Below are 21,534 nucleotides of genomic sequence, written 5' to 3'. Positions count from 1 at the left end.
CTAAATTGTTTCAAAAACATTTTAAATTGTTTTTGAAGCATTTTAATTTTTTTTGAAGCGTTTAAAATTGTTTTTAAAACATTTTAAAGTACTTTAAAGCTTTTTAAACTATTTATAAGACATTTTAAAACGGGTTTAAAGCATTTTCAATTGTTGTTAAAGCACTTAATCTCATTTTTAAAACATTTTAAAATCATGTAAATTTTTTCTTAAATCAATCTAAATTATTTTTGAAGTATTTTAAATTATTTTTAAAGCATTGCAAACTATTTTTATAGAATTTTAAAATCATTTTAAAATGTTTTGAAAGCATTTTAAATTGTTTTGAAAACATTTTAAAAGAATTTAAAGTACTTTAAGGATTTTTAAATTGTTGTTAAAGGATTTTAAAAGAATTTAAAATAGTTTTTAAAACATTTTAAAGTGTTTTAAATTAGTTTTAAATTATTTTGAACTATTTTAAAGTGTTTTTAGAACTTTCTAAATTGTCTCAAAAACATTTTAAATTGTTTTTAAAGCATTTTAAATTGTTTTTAAAGCATTTAAATTGTTTTGAAAGCATTTTAAATTGTTTTGAAAGCATTTTAAAAACATTTTAAAGTACTTTAGAACTCTTTAAATTGTTTTTAAAACATTTTAAAATGGTTTTAAAGCATTTTCAATTCTTGTTAAAGCACTTAAACTTATTTTTAAAATGTTCTTGAAACATTTTAAAATTATTTAAAATTGATCTTAAATCAATTTAAATTATTTTAAAAGTATTTTATATTGTTTCTAAAGCATTGTGAACTATTTTTAAAGCATTTTAAAATCATTTAAAATTTGTTCTTAAAGCAATTTGAATTATTTTTGATTATTTTAAACGGCTTTTAAAGCATTTTAAACTGTTTTGAAAGCATTTTAAAGTACTTTAAAGATTTTTAAATTGTTGCTAAAGCATTTAAAAAGAATTTAAAATTCTTTTTAAAACATTCTAAAGTGTTTTAAATTGTTTATAAATTATTTTGAACTATTTTAAATTGTTTTTAAAACGTTCTAAATTGTTTCAAAAACATTTTAAATTGTTTTTAAAGCATTTTAAGTTGTTTTTAAAGTGTTTATAATTGTTTTTAAAACATTTTAAAGTACTTTAAATCTTTTTAAATTGTTTTTAAAACATTTTAAAATGTTTTTAAAGCATTTTCAATTGTTAAACCACTCAAACTTATTTTTAGAACATTTTAAAACGTTTTTGAAACTTTTTTTTTTTTTTTTTTGTAAGCTGGGGTGGGACTCTCCGATTTACATGTCCATTATGTACCCCTCTACGGGGGAAGGGTAGCCCAAGATTTGAACCCAAGACTTCCGGTTCGGTGAGACTTCATTTCCACGGCCCTTGCCGCTTGAGCTACCCCATGTGGACAACGTTTTTGAAACATTTTAAAATCATTTAAAATTGTTTTTAAATCAATTTAAATTATTTTTAAAGTATTTTAAATTGTTTTTAAAGCATTGTAAACTATTTTTAAATCATTTAAAATTGTTCTTAAAGAAATTTAAATTACTTTTAAAGCATTTTAAATTGTTTTGAAAGCATTTTAACGTACTTTAAAGCTTTTTAAATTGTTGTTAATGGATTTTAAAAGAAATTAAGATTGTTTTTAAAACATTTTAGAGTGTTTTAAATTGTTTTTAAATTATTTTGAACTATTTTAAAATGTTTTTAAGACATTCTAAATTGTTTCAAAACATTTTAAATTGTTTTTAAAGCATTTTAAATTGTTTTTAAAGCGTTTAAAAATGTTTTTAAAACATTTTAAAGTACTTTAAAGATTTTTAATTTGTTTATAAAACATTTTAAGCATTTTCAATTGTTGTTAAAGCACTTAATCTTATTTTTAAAACATTTTAATTTTTTTTTGAAATATTTTAAAACATTTAAAATTGTTCTTAAATCAATGTAAATTATTTTTGAAGTATTTTCAATTGTTTTTAAAGCATTGCAAACTATTTTTAAAGAATTTTAAAATCATTTTAAATTGTTTTGAAATCGTTTTAAATTCTTTTGAAATCGTTTTAAATTGTTTTGAAAGCATTTTAAAGTACTTTAAATATTTTTAAATTGTTGTTAAAGCATTTTAAAAGAATTTAAAATTATTTTTAAAACATTTTAAAGTGTTTTAAATTGTTTTTAAATTATTTTGAACTATTTTAAAGTGTTTTTAAAACTTTCTAAAATGTTTCAAAAACATTTTAAAATCTTTTTAAAGCATTTTAAATTGTTTTTAAAGCATTTAAATCGTTTTGAAAGAATTTTAAATTGTTTTGAAAGCATTTTAAATTGTTTTTAAAGCGTTTAAATCGTTTTGAAAGAATTTTAAATTGTTTTGAAAGCATTTTAAAAACATTTTAAATTAATTTAAATCTATTTAAATTGTTTTTAAAACATTTTAAAATGGTTTTAAAGCATTTTCAATTGTTTTTAAATCACTTAAACTGATTTTCAAAACATTTTAAAATGTTTTTGAAACATTTTAAAATCATTTGAAATTGTTCTTAAATCAATTTAAATTATTTTTAACGTATTTTATATTGTTTCTAAAGCATTGTAAACTATTTTTAAAGCATTTTAGAATCATTTAAAATTGTTCTTAAAGCAATTTAAATTATTTTTGAAGTATTTTAAATAGTTTTTAAAGCACTGTAAATGGTTTTTAAAGCATTTTAAATTGTTTTGAAAGCATTTTAAAGCACTTTAAAGCTTTTTAATTGTTTTTAAAGCATTTTAAAAGAATTTAACATTGTTTTTAAAACATTTTAAAGTGTTTTTAAATTATTTTGAACTATTTTAAATTGTTTTCATAATGTTCTAAATTGTTTCGAAAACATTTTAAATTGTTTTTAAAGCATTTTAAATTGTTTTTAAAGTGTTTAAAATTGTTTTTAAAACATTTTAAAGTACTTTAAAGCTCTTTAAATTGTGTTTAAAACATTTGAAAACGGTTTTAAAGCATTTTCAATTGTTGTTAAAGCACTTAAACTTATTTTTAAACATTTTAAAATCATTTAAAATTGTTCTTAAATCAATTTAAATTATTTTTAAAGTATTTTATATTGTTTTTAAAGCACTGTAAACTATTTTTAAAGCATTTTAAAATCATTTAAAATTGCTCTTAAAGAAATTTAAATTATTTTTGAAGTATTTTAAATATTTTTTAAAGCATTGTAAATGGTTTTTAAAGCATTTTAAACTGTTTTGAAAGCATTTTATATTGTGTTTTTTTTTTTAACAAAGTCGGTTACTCATATATTATAAAAGCCAGCAAACCAAAATTCTAGTACAGAAGGGGAATAACTCTGAGAGCTGAGGTACAAAAGTGGGTTCACAGACCCGAATTCCTCTAAGCTTCTCTTGATTGAACACAAAGCTAAAAACAAACGGCTATATTGCCTGACAAATGAGCCTCCTATCCAACTGAATTTACAATGCATAAATTTCAAGGGAAGTGCTGAGTGACTGAATCGTCCGGGAGCTGATCCCTCCGAGCACTTGCTTTGGTTGAAGCTTCTGCCTGCTGGCTCTCGGTGAGGGAGAGAAGATGATCAATGGCCGCCTCCAAGTGGATGCAACGGTCCTTTAAGTCTTCAATCTCTTTCTTCCTTTTCTCCAACTTCTTGCGCTTGGAGTTCCTATCAGAGTGATAGTCTTCAGCCAGCTCTTTCAGCTGCTTGATCAGACTGTTAATCATGATCGTATTGGATTTGCACATGTTACACTCCTTATTGTTGAAGATGTGTCCCATAGAATTGCTGGGCTGAGCCTGGTTGGCTAGCTGGTTTGGGTGCTCCGCCATCCTGGCAGTCTGGAAACCAGGATCAAAAGTATCACGAGGAGGGGGAATTGATGATACAGAGGGCGTGAAGACAATGCCACAAATCTGCGGGCGCGCTAGATTAATGGAGAAGGGACTCAGACAGTGAATGAGGGCGCTGCTGAGGACATAAACAAGATTTCTAGCAATGAGCAAAGTACTGGAAAGCGAAACAGGGGTTACCAAGAACAGAGGACGAAGGCCTGGATCCCGGAACGTGCAGATGGCCTCCGAAAGATGCCTGAGCTTGGAGAGAGTGAAGGAGTGGCTTCTTACTTGAATACAGGCTGTGGAGGTCTGGTGAACTTGACTGCACGCCAAGAGGAGCCCGGTGTTTGCCGAAAACAAGATACTGGTCTTATGATCCTGGAAGGAGTCTTCTAACTCGAGCCTTCGCCTGTAGGAGTCACCGCGCCTCTGTCTTTGAGCTGTGATGGCCCTGAGCTGATCACTGTCATTTATAGAAGCCATGAGGACTTGCTCACTCTTGATTCAGTTAATGGAGTATCTGTTCTTAGAATCGGTGAGATCTTTGGGGGAGATTTTTACGTGTCCTAGGAGCCTGCCACCTGAATGAGCGTGATCACACCTTCTGAGATTGTCTGCGCTGACCGATGAGAGAGTCCATACCCTGCCTGCATTCCTCAGATCCTGAGGGCGATACGCTGTCCTGTAGTACCTATTTTGGCAGTCGAGAAGGATAGGGAATGATGAAGATAAGTTGTAAATGGGCCAAGTGCATTGATACAGATGCCTGAGGTGACCGATAACCTGGAGAGAGGGGAGAGAGGCCTGTCTATGGAATATCCCTTTCGTAATACTCATTGTTTTCCTTGACCTGGCCTGTGGGTCTTCTTGTTGCATTGTTTGCTTGCTCATCCGCTTCCAAATTGTTGCTTCTTAGGATATGCTTGAAAGTCACTTTGCTGAAGCCCCTGATCTGGTCCATGATTCTGCCTTTGATTCTGTTTAAGGCTGTTTGGTTAAAGTCTTTTCCAGAGTTCATAGCTGCTATTATGATTGCAGAGTCGCCCAGTACTAGAAGATTTTGGATGCCTAGCCTCATGGCGATGGAGGTCCCCATTAGAAGGTTGTAGGCTTCAGCCTTGTTGTTCGTCATGGTACCCAAACCCCACTCATAAGTAACGATCATTTTCCCCAGAGGATCCCTGATTATTCCCCCAGCTCCAGCTCTGCCTGGATTATTTTTTGAGGCCCCGTCAAAGTGAAGAGTATACCTCTTTTGATTTTGGATCCAATTGTTGATTTCGTCCTTTGTCCCTCTCAGTTTCCAATCCTTTTGACCAGGTCCTGCTATTGTATTATTATTTGTTCTTGGTTTGTAGTTGAATCTCCTGACCCATTCCTTCACCCTGCCATCTGTATAGTCCGGGTCTGCTTGGGAGATTCCATTTACTTCTATTGTTTCTGTGATGAGAGCAGAAGTTTTAGCTAGAATGCTGGATATACTAGGTTTCTTATTTTTGAAAATACTTTCATTCCTAGCTAACCATAACTGCCAACAGAGATTTGAAGGGATGTTGTTCCATATCCTCCTTGCCAAATTCATGTTTTTGTTGGCGTAAGGGAAGCTTTTCCCCCAGCCTTTCTGGAGGAGAGAAATCTGATTGGGAAGGTCTCCAATATTTAGAGGACTAGCTATGAGCTTCCAACAGGACCTTGCAACCGGACATTCAATGAAAAGGTGGTTGATGTTTTCCTCTGCCTCCCTGCACATGAAGCAAACTGAGGGGCCCTGTATACCCTTTTTCCTAAGGTTTTCTGCTGTTAGGATTTTGCCATGAAGTAGAGTCCAATTGAATAGTTTTATCTTTGGCAGGCTTTCAATTCTCCATGCTGCTTTATATAGATGCCAATTGTTGATTGCTGATGAGTTTTGGAGTGCCTTATATCCTTCTTTCACTGTGTAGGTGCCTCCTGTTGGATCCCAAACATAATTTTCATCTGTAGTTCTGTTTGTAGGGGCAGACCCTATGAGAGAGAGCTTCAGGTCACTCCAGAGATTCGCTATTTCATTGGGGAGATGTAGTGCCTTCCATCCAATCCATTTGTTTTGGTCCCAAATGGAGATGTCAAAGAGGGTTTTGAGGTTAGCTTCTGTCATCCACTGATGAAGGGGCCTGAAATTGATGGACTTTTCCCTGGCTTCCGTGCCCATAATTCTATCCTCCCAAATGCTGGTGTGCCTTCCATTGCCTGGGGCTTTAGATATGCTAGATTTGAAAAGGGGAATGGTTTTTTTGATCAATTTCCAAACGGGTGTACAATGTCTATCAGTGATGACTTCAGAGAGGATGTTGCTGTTGATCCCATTCAGATATTTCCTTTTGATGGCCTCTGCCCACCAGGTCCCTTTCTCATTGAGGATTCTCCAAGTTAATTTAAAACCCATTGCCATATTTGCCAGTCTCGGAATTCTAATTCCCAGTCCTCCTTTTTCTATGGGAAGGATTACCTTTTCCCAGCTCACCAAGCTGAATTTTTTTATGTCTTTCTTTCCCCCTTTCCATAGGAAACTTCTGATAAGCAGCTCCATGTGCTTATGAATGCTTGCTGGGGCGAGGGTAATGGCAAATTGGTAGATAGGAAGGGCTGATAGAATGGCCTTGATGAGTATAGTTCTGCCCGCCAAGTTGAGCCAATACATCCCCCAGCTCTGCAATTTCCCCCTCAACTTCTCAATAAGCTTTACCCAAACTTCATTTTTGATTGATTCTTTGGCTAGCGGCAGCCCTAAATACATAAAGTGGGACCAATTTGATTGGGCTGGGATTTCCATAATCAAAGAGATTCTTTGGGTTATGTATCTTGGGACGTTCCATGTATAAACCATGCACTTATTGTTGTTTAATTTGCCCCCAGAGGCTTGGAGGAAGAGGTCCAGAATGTTCTTGAATCTCCTGGCCATGAGGCTTGAAGCACCACCAATTAGAAGGGTGTCATCTACAAATAATGAGTGATTGATTCCCTTGGAGCCTCGAACAATGTCCACTCCTGTTATCTCCTTTAACTTTCGCTTGTTTTCAAGGTGCAGACTTAAAGTTTCTGCCATGATGATATAGAGGAAAGGAGAAAGAGGACATCCTTGCCTTAGGCCTCTTGAACTCTTGAAGGCGCTGCAGGGCCTGCCATTAATTAAAGGGGCTGTCCAATTGTTGGAGATGCATTCCATGATCCTACTGATGAAGAGCTCTGACACACCAAAGTTCTTTAGGACTGCCTGCAGAAATGAGTGGTTTACCCTATCGAAAGCGTTCGCCATGTCCAACTTGATTATCATACCCTTTTCATTCCTGGCTACACTGCTGTGTATCGCCTCCTGAATGAGAATAACATTATCTGTAATATGTCTCTTGGGGACAAATCCTCCTTGATTTTCGGAAATAAGTGAGGGAAGGATTTTTTTTAACCTATTTGCCAGAATCTTAGTGATAATTTTGTATGAGACATTGCATAATGAGATAGGTCTGAACCTGTCAAAAGATTGGGGATTGGGCTCTTTTGGGATTAGCGCTATATGTGAAGATTTTATGCTGCTGCCCATTTTGCATTTTGAGTGAAAATTTTTCACCATTCTTATGTAGTCTTTCTTGATAATATCCCAGTGAGTTTTATAAAAGCTCACCGTGAAGCCAGCAGGCCCAGGGGCTTTGTCCAAGGGCATACTTTGAATTGCCCATTCAATCTCCTCCCTTGAGATTTCTTTATCCAGCTCACAGTTTTGTGCTTCAGAGACCTTTCTGTCAATGATATTGATGAATTCCGGATTTTCCTGATAATGAGGGTCTGCTGAAAGGAGAGTTTGGAAATATCTAGAAGCGGCCTCCTTGATTTCCCCTTGGTCCATAAGCTCTCTGCCTTCATAAGTTATCCTTTCTATGTTGTTTCCAGCTCTCCTTACTTTAAGACTGTTATGGAAAAATGAGGTGTTTTTGTCCCCAGAATTGAGCCAGAGACATCTTGACTTCTGTCTTTGCTCGTCCTCTTCTTTACGATGCTGGCTGTAGAGCGCCTTATACAACTCACTTTCTTTCCTTTGGTCTTCTTCTGTATCTTGACTGGCTTCCTTATCCTGATTCCATTGCTCCAATATCATTTGTAGGTCGATTTTTGCCTTCCTTTCCTCTAACGCGTGATTCCTGGCCCACTGTTTTATGGCAATCCGCAGCAGTTTGATCTTAGATTCCCAAATGAAGTGTGGGGAGCCTGTTATCCTCATTGCCCAGGTTTCTTCAATCACTTTTTTGAAGTCCTCACAGGAATCCCATGCCCTGTTGTATTTGAATGGCAACGGGCCCATGTCTTCCCCTTTGTCTAAATGCAGCGCCACTGGCTTGTGATCTGATATGAAGCCCTGTATAATTGTACTTCGGATCCTCGAGAAGTTGGCAACAATTCTCTCCTAGACCAGAATTCGGTCAAGTCTCTCTTTGATATTGTTTCTACCTGTTCTTTTGTTTGACCAGGTGTAGCAGCCATTCTGAGGGGGTATGTCAATAAGGCTGTGTGTTTGAATAATTTCTTCCAGCTTGTCTCTTGAGGGATCGGCCAAGAAATTCCCTCCCATTTTTTCATCGGCATTCCTTATTAGGTTGAGGTCTCCTCCCAGGAAAATATTCCTCCCTTGAGCAGTCCCAAGATCTATGATGAGAGAATCCCAGCAAGAGGCTTTATCTCTGAAATGGGGAGGAGCATAGACATTATAAATTGTGTATTCTTCCATCTTAGCTGTGCTTTGCAAATCTAGTCTTATCCACCAACTGCTGTGCCTGTTGTCTGTGAGCTTCCATTTGTTTTTATTCCATATTGCCCCTATGCCTCCTGAGGCTCCTATTGCACTAATAGCTAGACCTTCATAATTTCTACTTCTTTTTAAGCTGTTTTGGAATTCTTGTTCATTGATTTTGGTCTCCTGGAGTAGGAGGAAGTCTGGATGTTCTGTTTTAATAAGGTCTCGGACTGCATTTAACTTAAGGGAGGATCCCATCCCCCTACAGTTCCAAGAGACCAAAATCACCATTTGCTTGATTTATTGTGGATCCTGCTCTTCTCCTTCATCTTCTCCCCGCTTCCTTTATTCTTGCCAAGGAAAGTATCCATTGGCTGCTGGGTCCCTGTGGCCATTTCTTTTGCTGCATTCTCATCTCTTATCTCTTTGTTTGATTTCCTTCCTACTTTTCTTGGGGGATCCGTGGCTGAGATGTTTTCCTTTGTTTTATTTCTAGTTAGAATTATTTCCACTGTTGGAGGGGGGGAGGCCTGGAGGGGGGAAGAAGGGGAAGCCCGGGGGCCCTTGGGAGACGGAGGGGGGGATAAGGGTTCCTCTGAAGCCAAGGATTCAAAAGGATTGGAGGAGGAAGGGATGGTAGGGCCAGATCCAGAGGGATGAGAAGAGGGGATTGGGGTTTTAGAGGAGGGCTCTAATGTAACAGGAGGAGGGTTTGTCTTTTTTTTTTTTTGACGATTTCCCAAGCTTCTTCCGGGGCTTCCTCATTGCTATTATCTTTTGATTTAGATTTACTGCACCTATTAGCAAAATGCCCATATTCATGACATACCTTACACTTGAACGACAACTGCTCATAGTCCACCTGCTGAATGTGCGTCCACTGGTCTACTTTGAGTTTGATTGCCTCCGGTAATCCTTTCCCCAGATCCACTTCTACGCATATCCTAGCGCATGCATGCATGTTCTCCTTTGGCTCCGATCTGTCGATGTATTTCCCAACCGCGTTCCCGATGGCTCGCACAGATTCATCTCCCCAACAGTGAAGCGGGAGATGTGGAAGGCGGACCCAAACAAGGACTGCGTTGGGGACGTCCATTTCTGGATCGAAGTCAGGAGTCCATCGGTTGAGATAAAGGCCTCTGGTATCCATGAAGTAGGGACCATTTCTGAAAATAAGGTTACGGTCTTCCACTGATTCAAAGAGGAAGGTGAAGAACCCCCTTCCACAAAACCTTATAGCGATCTTTCCTTGGACCATTGCATTCCAGTTTCGTTCCACCCAACGTTGGACCGAGCGGGGAGAAGGCCATAACCCCGTGAATTGGCCAACCAGACCTCGTTCAGCAAGAGACACAACAGCTCTCCTTGGAAGGGCGGGGGGGAGCGAGACTTCCGGGATTTCATCAAGTTTTTTGACAAACTTTGTGGCAGAAGGGCGGATCCTTTCCGAGCTATTCTCTGGAATGAGAGATGCAAAAGCTTTGTCCAGTTCTGCGTGCTCCTGAGAGGGAGGGTCCATAGTGCAGCGCAGGGGCGCTCTGACAACGAACGGGTAAAGGGCAGGAGGCCCAGAAGAGGAGAGGGCAGGAGGCCCTGGGCAATGAGGGGTCAGCAGCAGGAGGCTGCGGCCCAGCAGCAGAGCTGCCAGGCGCGGGCGCGCTCAGGGATCAGGGCAGGGGCGCAGCAGGGCGCGGGAGCAGAGCGCGGGGAATATGAAAAGTAATTTTAATAACACCCGAAAGCATTTTATATTGTTTTTAAAGCGTTTAAAATTGTTTTTTAAACATTTTAAATTACTTTAAAGCTTTTTAAATTGTTTATAAAACATTTTAAAACGGGTTTAAAGCATTTTAAATTCTTGTTAAAGCACTTAAAATTATTTTTAAAACATTTTAAAATGTTTTTGAAACATTTTAAAACAATTTTAAATTGTTCTTAAATCAATTTAAATTATTTTTAAAGTATTTTAAATTGTTTTTAAAGCATTGTAAACTATTTTTAAAGCATTTTAAATCGTTTTGAAAGAATTTTAAGAACATTTTAGAGTACTTTAAAGCTTTTTAAATTGTTGTTAAAGTGTTTTAATAGAATTTAATATTTTTTTTAAAACATTTTAAAGTGCTTTAAATTGTTTTTAAACTATTTTGAACTAATTTAAATTGTTTTTAAAACGTTCCAAATTGTTTCAAAAACATTTTAAATTGTTTCTAAAGAATTTTAAGTTGTTTTTAAAGTGTTTAAAATTGTTTTCAAAACATTCTAAAGTACTTTAAATCTTTTTAAATTATTTTTAAAACATTTTAAAATTGTTTTAAAACACTTTCAATTGTTGTTAAACCACACAAACGTATTTTTAAAACATTTTAAAATGTTTTTGAAACATTTTAAAATCATTTAAAATTGTTTTTAAATCAATTTAAATTATTTTTAAAGTATTTTAAATTGTTTTTAAAGCATTGTAAACTATTTTTAAAGCATTTCAAAATCATTTATAATTGTTCTTAAAGCAATTTAAATTATTTTTGAATTATATTAAATAGTTTTTAAATCGTTGTAAACTGTTTTTAAAGCATTTTAAATGTTTTGAAATAATTTTAAAAACATTTTAAAGTACTTTAAAGCTTTTTAAATTGTTGTTAAATCATTTTGAAATAATTTAAAATTGTTTTTAAAACATTTTAAATTGTTTTTATATTATTTTGAACTATTTAAAATTGTTTTTAAAATGTTCTAAAGTTTTTCAAAAACATTTTAAATTGCTTTTGAAGCATCTTATTGTTTTGAAAGCATTATAAAAACATTTGAAAGTACTTTAAAGCTCTTTAAATTGTTTTGAAAACATTTTAAAACGATTTTAAAGCATTTTTAATTGTTGTTAAAGCACTTAAACGTATTTTTAAAACATTTTAAAATGTTTTTGAACCATTTTAAAATCATTTAAAATTGTTTTTAAATCAATTTAAATTATTTTTCAAGTATTTTATATTGTTTCTAAAGCATTGGAAACTATTTTTAAATCATTTAAAATTGTTCTTAAAGCAATTTAAATTACTTTTGAAGTATTTAAAACAGTTTTTAAAGCATTGTAAACGGTTTTTAAAGCATTTTAAATTGTTTTAAAAGCATTTTAAATTACTTTAAATCTTTTTAAATCGTTGTTAATGCATTTTAAAAGAATTTAAAATTGTTCTTAAAACATTTTAGAGTGTCTTAAATTGTTTTTAAATTATTTTGAACTATTTTAAAGTGTTTTTACAACATTCTAAATTGTTTCAAAGACATTTTAAATTGTTTTTAAAGCATTTTAAATTGTTTTTAAAGCGTTTAAAATTATTTTTAAAAAAATTTAAAGTACTTTAAATATTTTTAAATTGTTTATAGAACATTTTAAAATGGGTTTAAAGCCTTTTCAATTGTGGTTAAAGCACTTAATCTTATTTTTAAAATATTTTAAAATAATTTAAAATTGTTCTTAAATCAATTTAAATTATTTTTAAAGTATTTTAAATCTTTTTTAAAGCATTGCAAACTATTTTTAAATAATTTTAAAATCATTTTAAATTGTTTTGAAAGCGTTTTAAATTGTTTTGAAAGCATTTTAAGAACATTTTAAAGTACTTTAAAGATTTTAAAATTGTTGTTAAAGCATTTTAAAAGAATTTAAAATTGTTTTTAAAACATTTTAAAGTGTTTTAAATTGTTTTTAAATTATTTTAAACTATTTTAAATTGTTTTTAAAACTTTCTAAATTGTTTCAAAAACATTTTAAATTGTTTTTAAAGCATTTTAAATTGTTTTTAAAGTGTTTAAATCGTTTTGAAAGCATTTTAAATTGTTTTGAAAGCATTTTAAAAACATTTTAAAGTACTTTAAAGCTCTTTAAATTGGTTTTAAAACATTTTAAAACGATTTTAAAGCATTTTCAATTGTTGTTAAAGCACTTAAACTTATTTTTAAAACATTTTAAAATGTTTTTGAAACATTTTAAAATGTTTTTGAAACATTTTAAAATCATTTAAAATTGTTCTTAAATCAATTTAAATTATTTTTAAAATATTTAATATTGTTTCTAAAGCATTGTAAACTATTTTTAAAGCATTTTAAAATCATTTAAAATTGTACTTAAAGCAATTTAAATTATATTTGAAGTATTCTAAATAGTTTTTAAAGCATTGTAAATGGTTTTTAAATCATTTTAAATTGTTTTTAAAGCATTTTAAAAACATTTTAAAGTACTTTAAATCTTTTTAAATTGTTGTTAAAGCATTTTAAAAGAATTTAAAATTGCTTTTAAAACAATTTAAAGTGTTTTTAGATTATTTTGAACTATTCTAAATTGTTTTTAAAACATTCTAAATTGCTTTAAAAACATTTCAAATTGTTTTTAAGGCATTTTAAATTGTTTTTAAAGTGTTTAAAATTAATTTTAAAACATTTTAAAGTACTTTAAAGCTTTTTAAATTGTTTATAAAACATTTTAAAACAGTTTTAAAGCATTTTCAATTGTTGTTAAAGCACTTACTCTTATTTTTGAAACATTTTAAAAAAAAATTGAAACATTTTAAAATGATTTAAAATTATTCTTAAATCAATTTAAATTATTTTTGAAGTATTTTAAATTGTTTTTAAAGCATTGTAAACTATTTTTAGAGCATTTTAAAATCATTTTAAATTGTTTTGAAAGCATTTTAAAAACATTTTAGAGTACTTTAAAGCTTCTTAAATTGTTGTTAAAACATTTTAAAAGAATTTATAATTGTTTTTAAAACATTTTACAGTGTTGAAATAAACGACAAAGAAGACATCCAACTCGGCTTCTTGAAGGATGAGAGCGCTGGAGCTCAACTGCTAGGGTTCTGTACTCTCCTCAGACGGCGCAGTCTGATCTGCTCAGACAGCCATCACGGACCTGACCTTGTGCCCAGAAAATACCCAACTGCATTGTGAAGGATCGCAGGGCAAATGGACAACCCCCAAGGGGGGGATACGGCGACCTCCCACAAGGCAAATAAACTGCAGCACCAAACTGAAAGAACGATGCTATTTGGATCGGTCAACGAGAATGTGATCAACCAGGAAATCCCGCGCTGGCATGAGCGCACTGGAAAAGACAAACTAGAAAATAAGGCAGATGAAGAAACAAGACAGAATAAACGACCAGACGGAACCCCAAAGGTCTCCTCGACCACCTGCAAACCAATAGCAACAGATCGACCCAGAATCGAACTACCGAGAGAAAAAATAGAAGAACGAATCCAATTTATGACAGATCATGCGCTCATCAAAAAATTTATAGGATTCTGGCCAACGGAAAAAGCCCTATACTGTTGGATCGCAGCGAAGTGGAAGCCTAAGGGCAATGTGACTCTGCAGCTAGGCCCAAAAGGATTCTTCACAGTGATCTTCTTTTGCCTGGAAGACAAATACAAAATCCTGGTTGAAGGACCCTACTTCTTCAACTCAGCTGGCTTATACTTAAGGGACTGGGCACCCAGATTCAACCCGGATAAGGAGGACCTCACATGGGCACCGGTCTGGATAAGACTATACTCACTTCTAGATGAGTACTGGGGTGAGGATATCCTGAGAACCATTGGAAATGGCTTGGGGGAATACATAAAGGCTACAGAAGAAACGAAAATGCGTAGATACACATCATACGCCCGCATTTGCGTCTTCATGCGCTTGGACAAAGCTCTGCCAGAATCGGTAACTCTCTCTCACCGTGACTATGAATGGATTCAACCCTTAGACTATGAACATGTCCCATTTCGATGCCGTAAATGCCATGCCATAGGGCATCTTTTCAGGGATTTCCCCCTAAATGTTAAAGCTACTACCCTTGCCCCACTGACTCTCTGACCATGACGGCTTCACCAAGGCCCCTACCCACAAACGAGCACATAAAAAATCAACAACAGGGAAGAAACCCCAGCAAAATAATACCTCTGACCCTACGATCAGAAATAACTTTGGAATCCTGGTTCAATCCACGGAAGAGCAAAACACATCCTCTCTTCCCAACTCTGCTCTCCCCTCCTCCTCCACCCAGCCACCTCCTTCCGCCCCCTCCTCTGATTCCCCTCCAACCAAAGACGCCCCAGGTAACCTCACGGAAAGCAAGGAGAAGTAGGTGGAAAAATACAATGAAATGGAGGTTGAAGGATCCTCAGACCCCCTCCAAAGCCCATACATGCCCACGGAAGAAGATAACCAGGTGCAACGAATGGAGGAAGAACCAGAAAGCATAGATCTGAATGGACTAGACATATTAGAACTAGAAGTAGCATGCAAAAAGAAAGCCTATGAAAGCATCCCAGAGCTTCAGCTTAACAAACTGGAAATAGTCATTTCCAGAGCCTACCAACAGTACCAGCTTGACATCCAGTCAGGAAGTCAATGGGATTTAGGCCCAACTCCAAAAGACTCCAAAAAAAGGGGAAGAAGAACTGATCTCCAAAGAACAATAGCAGTAGGGAAGATCTTGGTGGACTCAGGCAGGTATGCTAAGCTTACGAAGTACTATAAGCCCTCTACCAATAGTCAATCATGAAGCTCATTTCATGGAACCTAAGAGGGCTCAATATCCTAAGAAAACTCAGAATGTTAAAAAATATGTTAAAAATGGAAAAGCCGCAAATATGCTTTCTCCAAGAGACAAAATGTAACAGCTCAACTCTAGAAACGATCCTCTCTAAAGCTTGGCCAGGATGTCAATCGGTGGTTGTGGATGCATCTGGCGCATCTGGAGGGCTAGCTATTGCGTGGAACTCTCAAGCACTCACCCTCACGGACTTTCACGCTTCTTATAGTCTAATTCAGGCTACTTTCCACATCGTAGGCATGAATATTCATGGGAATCTCTCGAATGTATACTTCCCTGAGGAAGCAAGGGAAAAAATTGCTCTCCTCCACACCCTAGAAGCTCTAAACTTCAATAGAAGGCACCCGCTCTGGATTGTTGGAGGGGATTTTAACATGATAACAAAATTGGAGGAAAAGATTCGGGGCAGAAACAGGCTGGAACAGGAAAACACCCACTTTAAAGACTTCATCCAGAACGCATCTCTCATAGATTTTCATTTCTGCAATGGCACTTTTATGTGGAGCAACCGAAGAGCAGGCAAGCATCAAATAGCCTCCAAGCTGGATCGGTTTCTAATCTCAGACAACTCGATTCACCTAGGGGGAGACTTCTCGGCAGCCATTCTTCCACACTCAGGATCTGATCACTGGCCTGTTGCCCTTCAATGGCAATGTCCTGGCAACACCACAAGAAGACCTTTTCACTTCAAGGAATTTTGGTTCACCCATCCCTCGCTCAAAGATTTGGTTCACTCTACATGGACATCCTTCAGCCCTCCAGACGGCTCCAAGATGTTCCAGTTCCAACAAAAACTCAAACATCTAAAGTTCTGCCTCAAGCGATGGAATAGAGAGACCTTCAGAAACATCTTCAAGGTGCAACACAATCTTCAAAAAGCCCTGGCGGATCTGCAGCAAGAAATAAGTATAGGAGGCCACACAGAGAGAACCCTTGAGCAGGAGCAGCGCATCCACAATTAGCTTGAGGAGAGAAGAAAGCAGGATGAGATATACTGGAAGCAAAAGTCCAGAATCATATGGTTGAAATAGGGAGAACGAAACACCAAATTCTTCCACAGAACCACTGTTCAACGTAGAATGTGCAATAATATCCCTTACATTCAAAAATCAGGAGGAGAAAGGGTGGAATAGCATGAGGAAATTGAGAAGGAACTCCTCAATCACTTCAAGCAAGTCCATCAAGAGCCTGAAATCAACAGACATCCTGCAATTGAAAGAATCATACACAATGTGCCAAAATTAATCACAGCGGAGCACAATGAACTCCTCCTCAGTCCAATTCAAATACAGGAAGTGGACATCGCTATGGCTTAGCTTAAAGAAGGAAAATCTCCCGGCCTAGACGGCTTCACCACCACTTTCTTCCACAAGTTCTGGGAATTGATAAAGTTGGAAGTCTGGGAAGTGGTAGAGGAATTGCGAGCATATCATTGGTTGCTTCCCTCACTTAACTCCACTTTTATAGCCCTAATCCCAAAAGAGGAGGACTCGATCAAACTGGACAAATTCAGGCTGATTGCACTCTGCAACGTAATATACAAAGTCATCTCTAAAGTCATTGCAAACAGGCTAAAGCCCCTCTTGCCAATGCTCATTTCTCCGGAACAGTCAGGATATGTGGAGGGGAGACAGATTATGGACGGCATCATCCTCTCGCATGAGATCACACACACTCTCAAGCATTCAAAACAGGCAGGTATGCTCCTAAAACTTGATCTTTCCAAATCATTTGATAAACTTGGCTGGAATTATGTACAACAAATGCTAATTGCTTTCGGATTCAGTCCCACATGGATTCACTAGATTATGAGTCTAATTTCCTCCACTAGCTTCTCCATTCTCGTGAATGGGATCCCCTCTCGCCCCTTCTCCCCCTCCCGAGTTATCACGCAAGGTGACCCTCTATCCCCCTTCCTCTTTGTCTTAATGGCTGAAGGACTGGGACGTCACATTAAAAATGCCCTTCACTCTCATCAGCTTATAGGTCTCTCCATTCATCAATTGCCTGCCATTTCCGATCAGCAATTTGTTGATGACACTATGCTCTTTGGTTACCCCTCCGTTCAAGAAGCCTCCAGATTTAAAGCCGTGCTCAATGACTTTGTCGAAGCCTCTGGAACCAGCATCAACTGTTCAAAATCGCAGATCTTCTTCTTTAATACCCCTCTAGTTGTCAAGTCTGCTATAGTCCGCATTTTGGGGTTCCCTATTGCCACCCTTCCCTCCAAATACCTTGGAGCCCCCCTCACTGTCTCTGCCATCAAGCATTCCTCATGGCGCAACCTTATTGAAAAGCTTGAAACCCGTCTCAACCAATGGACGCACCGAGCTTTGAACTTAGTCAACTGCGTAGTGCTCATAAAGGTTGTTCTTCAAGAAATGACGCTGTACTTATTCTCCATCCTGGCTGTGCCAAAGTGGGTCCTAAAAAGACTAAGGAATATTCAGAGAGGATTCCTATGGGGAATCAATGCAACTAATCGCAAATGGGCAATGGTAAAGTGGAGCACAGTTTGCAAACCAAAAGCAAAAGGAGGCATAGGCCTAAGAGATCCCGAGCACAACAATGCCATCATGGGAGCCAAAATATGGTGGCAATGGTTCACCAATCCAGGTAAACCTTGGGTTACATTATGGATGGAAAAGTATGCCAACCACCGACCCCAGGAAGAACTCATCAGATTAAAGCCCAACGATAAAGGATCGCTAATTTGGAATGCAGCCAAAGAACACTATCAAATGATCCAGCAGCACAGTTTCTGGGAGGTAAGAAACGGGTACACCACTAGATTCTGGACAGACGCCTGGAATCAAATGCCTATTCTCAGCCATGTTCTTAACCTGCCACCGGACATCATTAGGGAGGAGACACAACAAGCTAAGATTAGGCAGTATTGGACCCAGGAAACTGAGAAGGGTTTCAGGATTTGGAAACCGGGCAACCAAGTACTCACAAATGAAGATCACCAAATTTCCATGGATATGGAAAGGGAACTAAGCAAAAGGAAAATCAGGTACAACGAGAGTAGAGACATTCTAAGGTGGGGATATCAGCCGAAAGGAGCCTTCACCACGTCCGAGGCCTACAAAATCATATGCAATGATTCTTATCCCCAAGACCCAATATGGAGCAAAATCTGGAGCTCTGGCTCTTGGCCCAAAATCTGTCATTTTCTCTGGCTGGTAGGACATCAGAGAATTCTAACCTGGCACAAGCTTAGAATAAGAAACTTTCATGGCCCCTCCATCTGTTTCAACTACAATGCCCATGAGGAAACTCTCCAACATTTGTTGGACTCTTGCCCCTTGGCCAATCAGCGATGGGAAAAGGCAAGCTTTCGGTGTCAAAGAAGATGCAGACTTGAGAATGAAATCACGAATTCTATACACCAGTGACAACGGGACCCTTACAAGAGTGAAATCCTTAATCATCTATGGAGACTAGTTCCCAGGCTAGTTCTATGGAGCATATGGAAGGAGCGAAATAAGCACATATTTAAAAATCAACGCTCTTCGATAGACAATATTTGGAACCTGCTCTGCAAAAATCTTCAAGTGACTCTTATGCTAAGATCTTGGAAGGAGGAGGACTAGCCTATGCTAGACAATGAGAAAACCATTATGGAAAACTGGCAAATACATTGTACTCAAGGTTCTCACAAGCAGGACTACTCTGAAACCAACACTAAAAATCAGGTCACATGGAAGCCCCCACCAAAGCATACATTCAAACTCAACTTTGATGGTGCCTCCAAAGGGAATCCCGGTCTCGCAGGCTTTGGAGGAATAATAAGGAATCATGATGGTGATCCCCTGATACTGTATTTCGGAAACATTGGATGGGACACCAACAACTCAACTGAGTTAGAGTGTCTATGGCAGGGACTTCTACTTGCTGGGGGACACAACTTTCACCCTCTGGAGGTGGAAGGAGATTCTCAGATCCTCATAAACATGGCCAAAAAAATCGTAAATGGATCTCAGGCTAGGAAAATAGCCACCAGCTGGAGGCTTGAAGCAAGACTGGAGGCCATAGAACTTGAGCTCCACAGAAATAGAGCAATCACCTTCACACACACAAGATGGGAGGGCAACAGGGTTGCAGACTTCATGGCCAATGTGGGGTTGGAGAATGACCACTCTCTAATCACAGGGCAGCTGAATACTATTTTAACACATGACAAAGCTCAAGAATGCTCTCGACTGGTCCAAAAAGATGCAGTTCCCCCGGATGCGGGTGCTAAATGAGATGGGACAGGCATGGATGGATGGCCACATGCCGGCCACTGGCCATCACGTGGCCGGTGTTGAAAACGAAAGTAAGGGATGCAACTGGTATAAGGTGAAGCTGCAGGGAATAGTTAATGCCCAACACGGTAATTCGGCTCAGGCGGAGGCAGCAGTTATGGCGGGTGAGCTCCAAAGCAAAGCAGGTGAGGTTATAAGTGATGTTGCAGCGCATGATCAGAGAATGTTTGTGGCTCCTCCGTCAAGCAGGACTCTACAACTCCGGTTGCCCTGCCTCTCCGTCTCCGTTGGGATATCCTCTCCGTCTGTTTGGCTCATCCCACAATCGGTTCTGGTAGCTGGGTGTTTGGATTACCTCATGGTCTGTTGGAATTTCCTCCCCTTGCCCACTGTGAGAATGGTGAGACCTCGACAACGTCTGCTTAGCCGTCAAGGCACTTCTAGAGGGGGAACCTCTTGCAGTCACGAGGCGGATAAAGTTGTCCATTGCTGTCATTGCAATATTGCTCGCTCCACTGGAGCTAATCCCCTCCATTCCAGTCAATTCATGGATGCAGGGGCTTCGAGCTCGACTGCCTTGCCTGTCTTCGGCTCTGATATCTTCAATTTTAGCAGTTCCATGAATAACCCATGGATTAGTTCGCATGTCTCGGTCTTGTTCATTGAAAATGCCCGGGAAGACGATGATTCCCTGGATGAACATGGGCAGAGGAAAACTGATAACCAGATGCACGAAGCACAGGTTCCTGAAGCTGATACGGAGCAGGAGGTTAAAGGTCCTGCCTCAGACCCGGAAAACGCATCGCAAAGCAAGCACGATCAGAGGGCGGGGACCAGCGAAGAGGAAGATACTTTTCCCACTGCTGCTGAAAGGGAAGCCTACGGTTGGTGCCGGGTAGAGGAAGTGCAAATGGACGATTGATGACGCCTGAGCACAAGGTTCCTTTGGCTCTTCTGTTTGGTCTTCTGGTTTCTTTTGCTGTTTGTTTTGGCTTAAATATATAATCAATGCTTCTGGTCTCTTTCGCTGTCTGTTTTGCTGTCTTTGTTTCTGAAACTTTGTTAATGGGATGGGTAAGGTCAGTCTCCCCTGCTTGGGATAAAACGATTGGTGCCCCTGCGTGGGCTTGCTCTTTTGGACAATCTCGCTTATATGTCTGGCGCCCCTGCGTGGGCTAGTTTCCTGGTTGGCCTCAACTGCTCTCGGGTGACATACCTAGAGCCTGGTTCTCTCTTGATTTACCATGGTGTAATTTTTGACTCCTATACATAATATAATAGTATAGTTTTTTACCGAGAAAAAAAAAACATTTTACAGTGTTTTAAATTGTTTTTAAATTATTTTGAACTATTTTAAATTGTTTTGAAAACGTTCTAAATTGTTCCAAAAACATTTTAAATTGTTTCAGAAACATTTTAAATTGTTTTTAAAGCATTTTAAATTAATTTTAAAGCGTTTAAAATTATTTTTAAAACATTTTAAAGTACTTTAGAGCTTTTTAAATTGTTTTTAAAACATTTTAAAATGGTTTTAAAGCATTTTCAATTGTTGTTAAAGCACTTAAACTTATTTTTAAAACATTGTAAAATGTTTTTGAAACATTTTAAAATCATTTAATATTGTTATTAAATCAATTTAAATTATTTTAAAAGTATTTTAAATTTCTTTTAAAGCATTGTAAACTATTTTTAAAGCATTTCAAAATCATTTAAAATTGTTCTTAAAGCAATTTAAATTATTTTAAATAGTTTTTAAAGCGTCGTAAACTATTTTTAAAGCATTTTAAATTGTTTTGAAAGAATTTTAAAAACATTTTACAGTACTTTAAAGCTTTTTAAATTGTTGTTAAAGCATTTTGAAAGAATTCAAAATTGTTTTTAAAACATTTTAAATTGTTTTTAAATTATTTTGAACTATTTAAAAGTGTTTTTAAAATGTTCTAGATTGTTTCAAAAACATTTTAAATTGCTTTTGGAGCATTTTAGATTGTTTTTAAAGCGTTTAAAATTGTTTTAAAAGCATTTAAAAGTACTTTAAAGCTTTTTAAATCGTTTTTAAAACATTTTAAAACGCTTTAA

The 21,534-nt window shown here is 36.4% G+C and overlaps 1 protein-coding gene across 1 annotated transcript; it reads right to left on the bottom strand.

Moving 5' to 3' along the window:
* Nucleotides 1-4,647: 4,647 nt before the first annotated feature.
* Nucleotides 4,648-10,120, bottom strand: LOC149152400 (uncharacterized). The gene is made up of 2 exons (XM_089443471.1): nucleotides 9,431-10,120; nucleotides 4,648-8,274 (listed from the first exon to the last, which is right to left on the bottom strand). Exons 1-2 carry the CDS (start codon nucleotides 10,118-10,120, stop codon nucleotides 4,648-4,650), a joined length of 4,317 nt encoding a protein of 1,438 aa, XP_089299597.1.
* Nucleotides 10,121-21,534: the final 11,414 nt, after the last annotated feature.

This window comes from Pinus tabuliformis, chromosome 9 (assembly GCF_031772625.1).
Source record: "Pinus tabuliformis cultivar Carrire ecotype Pingquan chromosome 9, CPIR1, whole genome shotgun sequence".
Taxonomy (NCBI): Eukaryota; Viridiplantae; Streptophyta; class Pinopsida; order Pinales; family Pinaceae; genus Pinus; species Pinus tabuliformis.
Note: the sequence above shows the minus strand (reverse complement) of the source record. Positions and strands in the feature narration are given on the sequence as shown.

Excerpts from the sequence above, each read along its gene's own strand:
- LOC149152400 (XM_089443471.1), bottom strand. The coding sequence starts at position 10,120 with ATGGACCCTCCCTCTCAGGAGCACGCAGAACTGGACAAAGCTTTTGCA. Across the intron at positions 8,275-9,430 it reads AGTTGTCGTTCAAGTGTAAG|GAGAGAATTGTTGCCAACTT; the intron begins GTATGTCATGAA and ends ATTCTGGTCTAG.